The sequence below is a fragment of the Protopterus annectens genome, chromosome 17.part0, assembly GCF_019279795.1.
Source record: "Protopterus annectens isolate FY-2018-M chromosome 17.part0, PAN1.0, whole genome shotgun sequence".
Classification (NCBI taxonomy): domain Eukaryota; kingdom Metazoa; phylum Chordata; order Ceratodontiformes; family Protopteridae; genus Protopterus; species Protopterus annectens.
The window spans coordinates 496,778,508-496,792,697 of record NC_056751.1 but is presented as its reverse complement, the minus strand read 5'-3'; the positions used below and the strand labels follow the sequence as shown (position 1 = coordinate 496,792,697).

At 36.9% G+C, this 14,190-nt stretch overlaps 1 protein-coding gene across 1 annotated transcript in view; it reads left to right on the top strand.

Moving 5' to 3' along the window:
* Window positions 1–14,190, top strand: part of SHANK1 (SH3 and multiple ankyrin repeat domains 1) — a 3,668,399-nt gene that overhangs the window by 3,521,037 nt on the left and 133,172 nt on the right. Inside the window, exon 25 of the mRNA XM_044059396.1 lies at window positions 7,466–7,576. Coding sequence (XP_043915331.1) covers window positions 7,466–7,576 — 111 coding nt within the window. The remainder of the gene's footprint in view (window positions 1–7,465; window positions 7,577–14,190) is intronic.

The following is a 14,190-nucleotide window of genomic DNA, read 5'->3' as shown; positions in this document are numbered from 1 at the left end:
ATCTCATTTCCTCTCAATCCTCCCTGCCTCCACTTAACCCTTTCACCTCCCCAACCCACTTAACACCCACTAATATCAATCTAACCCCTCTTGAAGATGTCCTGGGACAACTTGGTTTGTTGTCAAACTTCATTTGGCCCTGTCCCCTTCAATAAACACATCACACTGAATGACATCTGACGACCTTTATTAGAACTTCCATAACATAGCTTTGTTCACCAACTTTATTAGTTACAACTGACCATAATATAGTTGATTGTTGATTCTAAACACAGCATAAACATCCTTCCCCCAAATACGGTTCAAACAACTGGATGAGTAAATATAACCACCCCAAGGTTCCAAGATCCTGAAAGCAAGGGTTGAACTTCACTGGCTTGTAAGAGCCATAGAGCTTTAGCTTAATAAGTTCCTGTGCTCCTATGAATGTTGTGACTCTACTCATCGCGTGGGATCCCCACACTCCCCATAAACTGTCCCCAGTGGTTTTCCCTTGCCTCCCTACCTATCTCTTCCTTACTTGCCCCCTACACCAATGCAATAATCAGCTCCCACTAATTGAACACAGAGCTCTAACATGCCTTAATAAGGTGACCCTCATTGTGCCACATTCCAGTGGCAAGAACATCCATCATATCAAAAAGCATCACCTTACAGATCCCATTTTCAAGCCACTGCATGATGCCTTCTGCACTTCAGCAATCTGCAAAGAAAAGAAAAAACAATAAATTCTATGTGCACACATACCAATAACTACTTAACATGAAGGCACTGACAAGGACTCCTGCCACCCCCATCAAGTGTTTGCCAAACTTTGCACCAAAGTATGGGACCAGCCCCCTCTTTTTTTTTTTTTATGTTATGACTCATATCCCCTTGGACAAGAGTGATAAGTGCTACCCGCAGAAATAAGAGCCGAACTTGTCCAGCTTGTAATCACCCCAGAGCCAGTAGCCTAATAACTTCCTATGATACTACGAGTGGTGTGACTCCACTCCACCTACCTGAACACCATCCACAGTGATGTGCCTTAATGAGCACTAATTAAAATGCATTACCTGTAACCTCATTAAGCCCACTGCAGGAACCCAAACTCTTACCTAGGGCCAATGGCAGTTACTCCCTTTTACTATTGAATGCAAATGCTCAAAAGCAGGGGCAACTTTCAAACATTGATCTAACATACTGAAACGGTTACTAGAACAGATTGTACAACCAATTAACCCTGAGATCACAAACTCAAATGCCTGTTCTTCCCTGTATAGCAGTGTAAATCCTCTGTCAAACTCAACACGTTTGAAATCCACTTACTTCCGCCAGTAACTGTTGCCCACTTGTGCTCCCCATGTGTAACCTCCTCGCTTGCCACTGCTTCCATCATCTGTGAACTCACTGTGTAGCACCACAACTGCTACTCATCACACCACCATCTACAAAGAAAAGGACAAAGTAAATCCTCTAAGATGTAAAGAGAAGGCTCCACCTTATACCCACCTATTCCAAATTATAGCAGCAGCAGTCCAAAACCCGTATCTGCAAGAAAAGAAAAAAAAAAAGATATGTAAATCATCTAAAATACATAATGCCATTCCAAGACATCTTCAAAGACAACCTGAATTCCTTTCAACATCTTTATTAAATTATCATTTAAGATAAAGACATAAGACGCAGGCAAACATACATTAATATAAAAGAAAGTAGAAAATATTAACATGTTTTCAGTTATATACATTATGCATCAGATATTGTCATTTTATAAGTATCATCAGTCTAACACTGCATAAATTGTGCAGTTCCTGCTTTCCTTTAAACAAAAAACTAATTTCTTGAGCTTTAAATCCCAGAACAGTTACCAAAGTGCCCCATACATATCTGTATTACTGTCTCATTTTCCATTCTTATTCTCATAGTTGCCTTCTCTTCTTTACTTACAGTTTGTTGCTACTCCTTTTTTTTTTTTTTTTTTTTTTTTACCTTCTGTCACTACAGTATTCTCGGTTGCCATAAAACCAGTAAATCTTCTCATTTTGTTGATACTCCTCTTTTATTTTCTGTCACTACTGCCACATTACCTGGTTCCATCTCCCAATTACCATCCAAAAGAAATGATCTGCCATCTCACCCCATGAAAAATGGAGCTGCTACCTGTATCATCCTGCTCAGCGATTTTCAGTAGATTGTCATGTGTCAACAACTCTAGACATCAGTTGTGTTATCTGCACCAGTCCAATGGTCTCACTCACTTCATTCTTCATTTAGACAGCTAAACATTTGCATCATCCACCAGACAAGAATCTTTATTTGCATTCTGGTACTCTATAAAAAAAAAGCTTTTTTTTCAGATTATCATTTTCTACCTCCAAACTCTTGGTAGCTTTTTTTTTTCCTCCCTAAGGAGCCCTCCAGAATCATCTATCACCTCTGAAGAGTACGGTATGATTCCTACTACCCCGGCCAAATTTCTGCTTGTAGTATAAATACCACCATGGGTCTCCCCTGAAAATAAGACACTAGTCCAGTGAGACTAACCTGGTTAGTTAGCAAAGGATAAATATAAAACACATTCACTAATCAAATAAGAATTGCACTTGAGATGCGTATAAATAATCTTTATTATGCAATTAAGCATGCATGCATACATCTCCTCCTGCAGGTAATTGAAAGCTGTGCAGTGCTCACACACAAAATTTTGTTTACCTTCTCCTTGCTGTTTGTGAGTTCCTTATCTTTTTGTTATAAAAGCTATGTTTAATCTTATCACATATACTGTTATCCCTTCTATAAACAAATATAGGATCATCAGGTAAGATGTCTTTCAATTATTCACCCGTAAATAATATATGCCAATGTTGTCAATAGGCATTACCTATTTTACTTGTATAAAAATAATTCCTTAGCACATATATCAGCCCATCCTGCTTGTCAATAATTTACCCACCAGAAATCTTTCCATAAAATAAAATTCCTCTTCCTTATATTGACTTTATATGTTTGTTTTAAATCATCCTCACATAATTTTCTTACAGACTGCATCGACTGATCTTTACTGTAACAACTGTTACATCGTTTTCTTACTATGTATAATATTTCCTCCTTAAAATCATCAAAAGTATTATTTAGACACTGTTTGAGCATACAGCAATGAAGCAATCAAATCTTTTGTGTGATCATTGCTACCATGTAGAAAATTAGAAGGTGCTGTGTCTAATTTTTGAATAAATACTATAGTCTTCATCAATATTCAGTTGAATATCCAAATAACCATTCTTTCGCAGAACTTGTACGTAATTCTAACATATAAATTAAATTCTAATATGAGAGCATTTTAACTGAAACTCTCTGTTACTGATCAATTCATGCTTCAGAGACATGCACTGAGACACAGCTTATTCCCGAGTTGTAAGTATTATATATTTCAATATATTGCAATATATACATAATGATATGACTTTTAAGCAAGCTTCATCAGCATACACCATGACGGTTCTGTATTACTACATGAAAGCATCACTCATGTACTCAGTTGTGTTTAGAGGTTGTCACTTGTCTTGCTGGCATAAAGGTGTTCATAAAATCTGTCAATAGTCTTCTCAGTGATCAGACAAGTTTGAGCGTCCGTACTTTGTTGCCAAAACTTTGGAAGATTTTGTTATGAAATCAGCAAGGAAGGTGGATGACCTCAAGAGACAAGAAACAGCACTCCACTTGCCATGTTCCCATTGATATCTTCATAACTTGGATAAGATACACTTTAGTAAAAAAAAAAAAAAAAGTCTATTTTCTAAAGTAAAGCAACTGATTCAAAAGAAGAGCAGAAATAAATAATAACCATCTTCAATATGTCCAACAGCAGATGATCAACCCCCCACAACGAATGCAACTGTGCAAGCACAGCAACAAATGCTTGCCCTAAGCCCGCGAACCAAGCCTTGACACTAACGCTACCACACATGAATGAAACAACACCAAGAGCCAGAATGCCACAACACCAGGACCAGCCTGACAAGGACACTAGTGTCAACACCAGGAAGCACCTACTCAGCCCCACAAGCCAATATTCCACACTCACAGACTCCAACCAAGCAAACCCCACCAATCCCGTCAGAACAACCCAACGCCACTAATGAACGCCGACAACTCCAAAAGCAACCAGGCCAAACAAACCACCAGACAAGTTCTCATCACCACTCTCCCCTCACAGTCCAAGGCCCATGAGCCATACCACCATCAAGCAAACATGCAACTCACCTTAAGGTTACTAACAGACTCACCCTTACAAAAAGGCCCCTCCAGCCAAAAAGAAGAACACCTGACCAAGCCATTCTAAACACCACTCATCTGGGCCCAGCGAACAAATAAACAACCCCCACTAGTATTCCTACCTCACATAATAAACATAACCATCACACCCTACTACACTGCCCTAATTCAAATTAAAACCAACCCATTTACCAACTACCCCCTAGCCTGGAGAAGAAAACTAAGCAAGCCTGGAGAAGAAAACTAATCAAGCTCTTGAGAAGAGAAATAAAGAAATACCTACATACAGGCCACCTGCTACTAACTATTACCCAGCGGCCTACCTTCCTCCTGGGATACCTACAGGTCATCATGGGCTGCCTGTTGCAAGTTCACACCAAAATGTGATTGCTTACTCAACTACACTTGTGTAACCACTTTAAGCACCTCCCTACCCTTATCTCATTTCCTCCCAATCATCTCTGCCTCCACTTAGCACCCACTAATATCAATCTAACCTCTCATGAAGATGTCCTGGGACAATTTGGTTTGCTGGCAAACTTCATTTATCCAAATATCCCAAGCTGATAGCACATGTAACATTTGAGCTTATGTAGTTCTGTTCAGTTACCAAGAGCCTTACTTATGTATTACCAGTTTGGTATTTAAGGTCATCAGTTGTTTGCTCATAATGATTGAATTTGTTATCCAGTTTGTGAATTTCCTGTTGTATTTTATTCATTTGCATATATAATCTGTGCTCTGCTCGCTTCTTCTTTATCTTTGTAATCACATCAAGTGAAGTATAAGGCTTTAAAAATATGTTTAATACAACAAACTATTACTGGAGCAAACTTTGCGTACTGGCTTTCTTTTAATCAACTTCTTTATTGTGTGGTTTTCCCAATAAATGGCACTGCATCAGTTTTTCTATTTTAAAAGATTTAATGGAGTATTATTGGTGAGGTAAAACATTTGGCAACTGGGGTTGTGTCTGATTACAGTGTATTCTACCCAGTTACCTTCAGACAGACATTGTTAGGGTATCTTCCAAAACTGTTATTTTTTATTTTTTTGAGGGCACTGTACTGCATCACTCAATTGATGTCTGTCTTTACTGACTGATATTCCTCTGTCTCTTAGATAACAGAGGTAATAAATTGAGACATATAATTCCTGCTTCTCTGCTCTCAATTTCCCAGTCTGGCATTCAGTTTTGACATTTCATTCTCCTACTTAGATAGCCTAATACTTTTTTTTTCATTAAGATGTAATGTTTCTTCAGCTGCAGTATTCTTGGATACTTATTCTACTTTATTACATATAATTGCACTTTCAGTGATATTTCCAGTCCTTGCAAATGAGCAAACTTGTTTTTGGATTTCTTTTACTCTTTCTAGCTGCATATACACACCTGTATGTGGTTCTCACAAATAATTATTTCATTCAGCACATCACTTTAAGTTGTTTCTTGGAAATCAGCTTTAGTCCCCCCCCCCCCCAATTTTCTTGGATGTTAAATGTGTCTATATTATTTATCATTTACTCTTACACATGTATTTTTATGTTGAATCCAAGTAATTTTTCCACCCTGTGGAAACAGAAGCAGTTTGAGTAAAATGTTGAATTACAAGCAGACAAGGCTGAATGCAAGTCTGCACTTATTTTCAACTTTACTGAGACATATCTTTGGTTGCTCATGTACACTTTTCAAATTCTGGTTTTATATTCAGGAACAGTACGATTTATAGTACCTTTATGTTTTATTCTGTGTTGTTTTTATAATGCAGTATGCAATTTCAGCTTGAATCTATATTTGACTTTTTTTTTCTTTAAAGTTCAAGCACCCATTCACCTTGCTCTTTTCTCGTCTTTCTCTACCTCTTCCTTTATCTCATTAATCCTCTTCAGAAAACCCCAGCTCTGTTAATACTCACATATAGTTGAATCAGTTCTCTGTTTTAATGCAGCCACATTTGTTCAAACTTATGTAGCTCTTTGTTAATGTTTTTAAATCCCTTAAGTTTGTCATTCTGTTTCACTCCTCCCAACTTTTTTCATAAAGTTCAGTGTGTGTCTTGGACAAAGGAGCTTTGTTTTAGTGCATCTTACTTTGATAGCTTTTCAATTGCTCAAAGTCATCCTCTTCTCTCAGTTCTTTTTGTAAAAATTTGTTTAATTTCTATTATCAAAAAATATTACCTCGAGTATTACTATCTCTTCTCTGTGTCTAGCAGCAGTGTCATTTGAATGTGGCTGTCATAAGTCTCCATTATTAACTTTAAAGCCTTTTGCAATTGTTTGCAATTCTTTGATCTCCTCTTTCACACATCTAACTACTTTAAAGCCTTACTTGTTCCAGCATTACAACATCAAAATTAACTTTTAGTCTCTGAAAGAATACTATATATTTTCTAGTTCTGCTAGCATCTTCAAGGCTGGAATTATAAATCTCATAAAAAACCCAAACCCCTTTTTAAGAGATGAAACCTCTTGGAAAAGCACTTTTTTTTTTTTTTTTTTTGCTTATCTTATGTGTGCTGTCCAGCCACATTCTCTGAAGAAGACTCCATAGCGTTTTCCATAAACCCTTCTTTGATAACAGTCCGTAGATTTAGTAATAGGTTCTACTCTTCAGCATTTTTTTTTATTCTATCCCTCTTTGAAACTTTTTATGTCAGAATCAAAACTCTAAAGCAACGGTTTAAGAAATGTAATTCATGAGTATAAAACACCCATTTGCTTATGCAAATTTTAATTAGTTTGATGCAAATCATTCTCATAATGCTGTACTTCCACAATGTTTGTAACCTGACAATTTGTCAGTATCACATTATTGTGGAAAGACAGGTTACTGTATCTCAGCAGAAACTAACATTCTTTCCTTCCATGGTAACAGCTTTATTTTCATTACAACCATTTTTTTTTAATTTTTTTTTTTGTCCTTCATATTTCATTTTTGTCTTTTTTTCCTGTACAAGGGGTTTTGTTAAATTGTTGGCATACAGTACTATGATTCTTCAGCTTTCTTTTCACCATGTTTTAAAAACAGGAAATTGAAAACATTTGTCTAAGAAATGCTCTAGTGAACATTTTTTAAATGTTACTTGGTTTCATGAGATGTATGCATGCTCAAACATTAGGCTGTTTGTTAATTGTGCAGATTGTTTGAAAATATTTTGTAATGTATTCTCAAGCTATTTTTTATTTACTTGTTTTTTTTTAGAATGTATTTGACCCAGGACAGCACAAATGAAATGCACCACCTTATTCACAATACAATCGAAAGTCATGAGCCTATGCCATATTCCAGCTGGGAAGACAGGAGTGCAATGAGGTAAAGGGATACTCCAGAGTAGCATATTAGGAATTATAATTATAGAATTCCTTCATGTTTCATAGCTATATACTTTGTGCAGTTAATTATAGGCATTATTGTGTTTACCACTTCACAGAACAAAATCACATTTATCATTATAAAATGATCACGTTTGTTTTACATGTTATTTTACACAAATTAATTCACAGAGAAGACTGCATTTTTACTCTTAGGTATTTTATAATTTGCATATAGCTCTGAAATCTTAACATTTACAAGAATGACTACTCATGAATCTAATATGGTAAACTGAAATATCTTCGGTATTATGCTATAATTTACTTTTGAGGTTAATTACAAAGTCCCAAATGCTCAATTATACAAAGAAATTATATAGTGGCTATATATTAACAGACTTTTTTTGATCCATTAAGCAATAAAGAATATAACAGATTTGTTAATATGCATGCCTCTTAGTTTGTTACACAGTGTGAAAACACTTTTATTTCATTTTCATGTTTGTTTGATAAGGAGGAAATTAAATTGCTCATAGACTCTTTTTTCAGCAACAAATGGGTCGAAGACAGCAATTAAGCAATCTAAAATAAATATAAACATGTCAAATAAGGACATACATAAATGAAATGGAAATAATGCAATCTAAAATCTAAAGTCAGTACAGATAGTATTGAGTGAGTTCAAGCATAAGTACATTTGTCTAAAAATAAAGTAGAAAGTAGTGATGACTGTATGCCAGTTGAAAAAACAATTACAGTGAAATCTGTATGCACATTAATAAGCACCGTGAAAGTTCAGTGGTAGTAGAACATCTGTAATAAGGAGCCCATCACAGTCATGGCAATTTACACATGATGATGCTTACAGAAAAACAGAACATGAAACAAACCTATTTAACTACTCAAATAAAGTTGTGATAAGACAGAACAGAATACAGAAATAAAGGTATTTCAAAAACGTATTTACACTTTTATATAGCCTATGTATGAGAGAATTGAATAGAAAAAAAAATAAAGATATGTATTTCTAAAAGATATTTATGTTCTTATAGAACTTATGTACAGGTAAGAAGAATTCAACCAAGGGCTAAAAGAAAAGCAGACTTTATTTGGGCTCTTTCCAGTAATAGCAACAAGGTAGCTGCATTTGCATAGCTCTGAGATGTGATCATTGAATTTTGCCCTGACAAGTGCATTTCATAATTTAATATCTGATGAAGGCAGAAAGGTAGTCCCAGCTGACAGAGACAGTTTTGTTAAACTTTCTCTCCACATTAGCAAAATTGGCTAGACACGTTGGGAGACAGTGCTACTTGATGACTTGACCTTAAAATGTACAACTGAATGTTATGACCACCAGTGTCTGGAAACTGCAGACATACCTTTTCCTGTGACATCACTGATGCAGTTTTCAGTGTAAGTTTGTTTTCTATATACAATAAACCTGGCTGAAGAATGTAAGACTGGGCCAGTTGTAGAACAACTGTCAGTAATTTGCCCCTGTAAAATGAGAATAGAATGATTCTTTTATGCAGTATCATGCAAATATAATGGAGATGCTGGTAAAGAAGAGCATACGTGGCATGCAGTAATAAAGTTCAAATAAAAAAAAAATTCACTGCCATTTAAAAAAAAAATCTTTATCCTCAAAAAAAATATTATTACTATCGCCATAATTATTGTCACATGCAAAATATTTAAAGACGGGTTATCACTCATTCTATGGTGCATTGCATGTGTATATATGGGTCTTTGTCATAACACTGAATCTTCATTTCTCTGAAGCTCAAATGGTCAAACCCATTTCTTTGAAAACACTCTCCGCAAGAAATATATCTTAAAAAGCATGTTTTTTGTGTGTGTGTGGAGGGGGGGGTGCAAACTTCCCCTGCACTTCCTATGTGGGAGTCTGTTTCCTCCCATGCTCCCCCTTACTTATAACTCCATGCTCACACAACCAAATGAATAAAAAAGAAAAAATACCACACACGCAGTAAATTGGTGCTCAAGAGTAACACAGAAATCTACAGATCTGGGAGTACAACATTACACTCACCATTGCAGTTCAAACATGCTCTGCTAGACTCACCTCCCTAATAAGTCCTCTGATAAGAAATGACACCAGTGCATACTTCCTGTACATTTTGATTTGAGGTAAAAGTAGAGAAATTATGGTAGCTTAAACAAGAGTATGCAATACAAAGTGGGAGAAAGTTTCAAATGTGTGAGTTAGTTTTGAGAAAAAGAAGGAACATGCATACAGAAAGAGTAAAAGGGAAACGTGGAAAAAGAAAAACAAAGGATGGCAAGAGATGATGATAGTTAAACAAGTTAGAGCGAGAGATTAGTTAAATAACTTGGAGAGTAGGAGAAGCTGGTGGTGAGATCTTTCTGAGTGAGATGATGATGTTGCTGTAGAGGGAAAAAAATCTTGTGTATGTTGTATAGAAGTGAAATGGCTTCTTCTTCTTCTTTCGGCTGCTCCCGTCAGGGGTCGCCACAGCAGATCAAATGTTTCCATTTCTTCCTGTCCTCAGCATCTTGCTCTGTCACGTGAACCACCTGCATGTCCTCTCTCACCACACCCATAAACCTTATCTTAGGCCTTCCTCTTTTCCTGTTACCTGGCAGCTTCATCCTTAGCATCTTTTTCCCAATATACTCTGAATCTTGACCAATGGATGGGAGATTGCAGATATACCCCAGGGATTACTTCAGCGTCACTGCTTGACAGAGGCACAGCAAAATGATAGGCATAGTTTTTATTCAAACTAAAGGGGTGGCGAAAGCCACATAACTATGGGCTAGGCTTATAAATGCCCTTGGGCAGATAGCCTAGTATGAACCTATGAACCTATCCCTCCTCAGCACATGTCCAAACCAATGTAATCTTGCCTCCCTGGCTTTGTCTCCAAACCTTCCAACGTGGGCTGACCCTCTAATATACTTATTCCTAATCCTGTCCATCCTCGTCACACCCAGTGCAAATCTTAACATCTTCAACTCTGCCACATCAAGGTCTGACTCCTGCCTTTTTGTCAATGCCACTGTCTCCAACCCATATAACATAGCTGGTCTAACTACCCTCTTGTAGACCTTCTCTTTCACTCTTACTGGTACTAGTCTGTCACAAATCACTCCTGACACTCTTCTCCACCCACTCCATCCTGCCTGTACTCTCTTCTTCACCTCTCTTCCACACTCACCATTACTCTGAACTGTTGATCTCAAGTATTTAGACTCATCCACCTTTGCCACCTCTACTCCCTGCATCCTCACCATTCCTCTATCCTCCCTCTCATTCACACACATATATTCTGTCTTAGTCCTGCTGACCTTCATTCCTCTTCTCTCTAGAGCATATCTCCACCTCTCCAGGGTCTCCTCCACCTGTTCCCTACTCTCACTGCAGATCACAATGTCATCTGTAAACATCATAGTCCAGTGAAGTGGTTTGATGTGTAATATTGACCTAGTATTGAGCATGACGCAAACAGGTATCATTTGGGTGTTGGGGTTTCTGTTTGAAACATTGTAGAATTGTAACTCTGCTTTAATGACACGCATTTCTGAAAAGCATTTTCCTAAAGCATGTCATATAATTGCTCACTTAGTACAACTCTCAAATCTTGTAACATTTTGTGTACAACCCTACTACCACAGTGAAGCATACACAAGGTAAAGTATAGCCATTTTACTTATTTTTGTCTCATGGCAGTTAGCAATTTATTGTATGCCTGACAGTATCAATCATTATATGTCAAACATGTAAAATGTATTTCTCCATAAGCTCAGGCTATCAGAACCACCAATTAGAACAATGCATACCTTAAACATAATTTTTTAGAGACATTTTCTTGGCAAAGTCCCTTTTTTATTTTTAATAATTCGGGTATATGATAATATTACTGATCACAACATATAAAAGTGGCATCACCTTCTACAATAACAACACATTTTAAAAACATGATAATTGGCTTTTTGGCTACTTCAAAATCTGAAGAAAATTCCTGGCTGGGATTCATAGACAAGCACTGCATGCCAGTACAATGCTAACAGTTGAGCAGTTTGCTGCATGAGGAGTCTTTCAGCTAATTAGACATGTGTTGGCAGTGTCTGACAATTGCCCAAGCCTTGCACATAGTTGGTAAATGCACTAATTAGTATTAATTCCAGTCATTGTAATCTCTTAGAGGTATAATACATGACAATTTTTATTTGAACAATCTTTCATTAATGTTTCATTTGCCTTAAGTGTTTCTTAATTTTTATAGTTTTCCATTGTATTAAATAGAGTGATGTTGCTTATGTGGCTTCAGCTCTTAAAGAGCTTTGCTTTTAAAGAAGTAATCCAAGAAAAAAATTTACATGTGAACATGTTTTATGTGCCTTGGGGCTGAACTGTTCACCTAAAAACTCCTCACATATATTAATATTGTGTTTCTACATAAAAACAAGTAATAAGTGCTTTAAAAAGTACAGAGCTGTTGGCAGAAGTCATAGGTTTTGTTGGGACTTGTATGTGCATTCTGCTGTATATGCATATATCCCTGTACAGGTAGCTTTAGCTGATTTCAAGTTTTAATATGAGCATCTTCAAAGCAGGTACTTGGAGACGGGATTTATTTTTGGCAGTGAGTCAATAATCATTTGTGTACCACATTTATGAGCACTTAGCATTGTCACCTCACAGCAAAAGGTTCTTCGGTTCAATTCTCTGCTGAGGTGCTTTCTGTGCAGAGTCTATATGTCCTCCTTGTGTTCATGTGGGTTTCCTCTTGGTGCTTTGGTTTCCTCCCACACTCCAAAGACATGCAGTAGGTGGATTGGACACTCTAAATTGGCCATAGGTGTCAGTGTGCATGCAAGTGTGTGGTATGAAAGAGCTATGGCGGCAGGGCTAGCCACCCAGTGGTGTAAAACTTGACACTTGATGATTGTCACTGTTGAATTGACACTCTTACCCCATGTGAAAAAAATGGGGAAACGGGTTGTGGATGGATGGATTTATGAGCACTTTATGTGAGATAACTAATACTGAGAGTTAGAAAAGATATTCTACCCACTTATATTAAAATAGTGGTAATTTTAAATTCTCTATTAAGTCTGTTATATTCTGATAAAATTTGTTCTATAGTTCTTGAAAGCATTGATTGTCTGTGACGTTTATCTAATCTTGTTTTGCTACTAGAAATTGTATTTTTATTCAGAAAGTAAAAAAACTAGCAAAAGTGTACAAAAGTACAATATGTGAAAAAAATTGAAAATGTTGATTAGAATGCCTTGGACAAAATCTTGTTCTTTGACTTTTATAGTTAAGATCAAAACTGGGAACAAAATAAGGAGGATAACAATGCAAAGAAAAGCAGAAGAGAACAGTAGCATTGTGTTATTTCTGTTATGCATTTAAAGGAAGATGTTATACAAATATTTACTTAAAAAAAAAAACTTACATCCTAATATAGTTATATATTGGGATTGATCACCATAATAAAATAAATATATGTAAACCCTCTATTGGTTGATCAAGATAAGTGTCCTGCTCACATTATAATTAACAGAAGAAGCATTATGTTTCTGTAATCTTGATTAAGAGTTTCCATAAAAGTATGGAATAGAAGTGCAACATCAGACCTTTTGTTACTGGGTAGAAATCCAAGCAGAGTTGGGATGGTTAATTTCTTCTTCAAATGAATCAGTGTGATGTTAAACATTTTACATATTTTAATTGGTCCTAGTATTTGAGAAACCAGTTAGCATAATGGTTAAGGTCTTTGTCTCCTATGCACAAGGTACAAGATTCGATACTGACCTCCGACCAATGCCTGTTTGGAGTTTGCATGTTCGACATGTGTGTCTGCGGGATTCCTCCCACCGCCGAAAAAAAAACAAGCTGAGTTTGTCCATCTCAAAACTCACCAATGAATTGAGCTGTGGGCAGCAGCACAGACTCTATATGGTGCTCTATGCAGAGAAGAGTTGTACAGACCAAACACTTTGGGTGTCTACTGTGATGTGCAGTATCCTCAAGATAGGAGAACACAGATCACAGACTGCACATCATGGCAGGGCTACCCACTCAATGGGGTAAAATACGGCTCTAGGTGATCTGGTCATGTTGACTAATGTCACCAAAATGGGCATGTGAATTTACCGGTGATAAATGAGTTGAGGACCTGGCCTACTCCGACCTATGCCAGGGACCCATGTTAATTTTGGGAGGGGTGTATGTATCCCTATTGGCCAGCATGTGCCTGCCATAAAGCCCAGCAGTCCTGGGTCAATATGCTGTCTAGGTGCCCAGCCTGGGTTACCTGCTATAGCTCTGTTTAGCGAAAGCTGGTTGTAAAACTAATCTACCTGCCAAACATGAACCGGGAATTTCTACACTTAATGTAGGTTCACTGACATGATGCAGCTTGGAAGTGGATGACATGATGATACGGAGGAGGCTAGACATTCTATGTATCCAGTTTTTACTTCATATTTTATTTTTAATGGAATTGGTGTGTTTCGTGTTTGGTATTGAGTATCCAAGAGACAAGATAGAAGGGCAGTGCAACAAAGCTGCTTGGCTTGGGATTCACAGACTACTACTCAGGAGGGGGACAGACT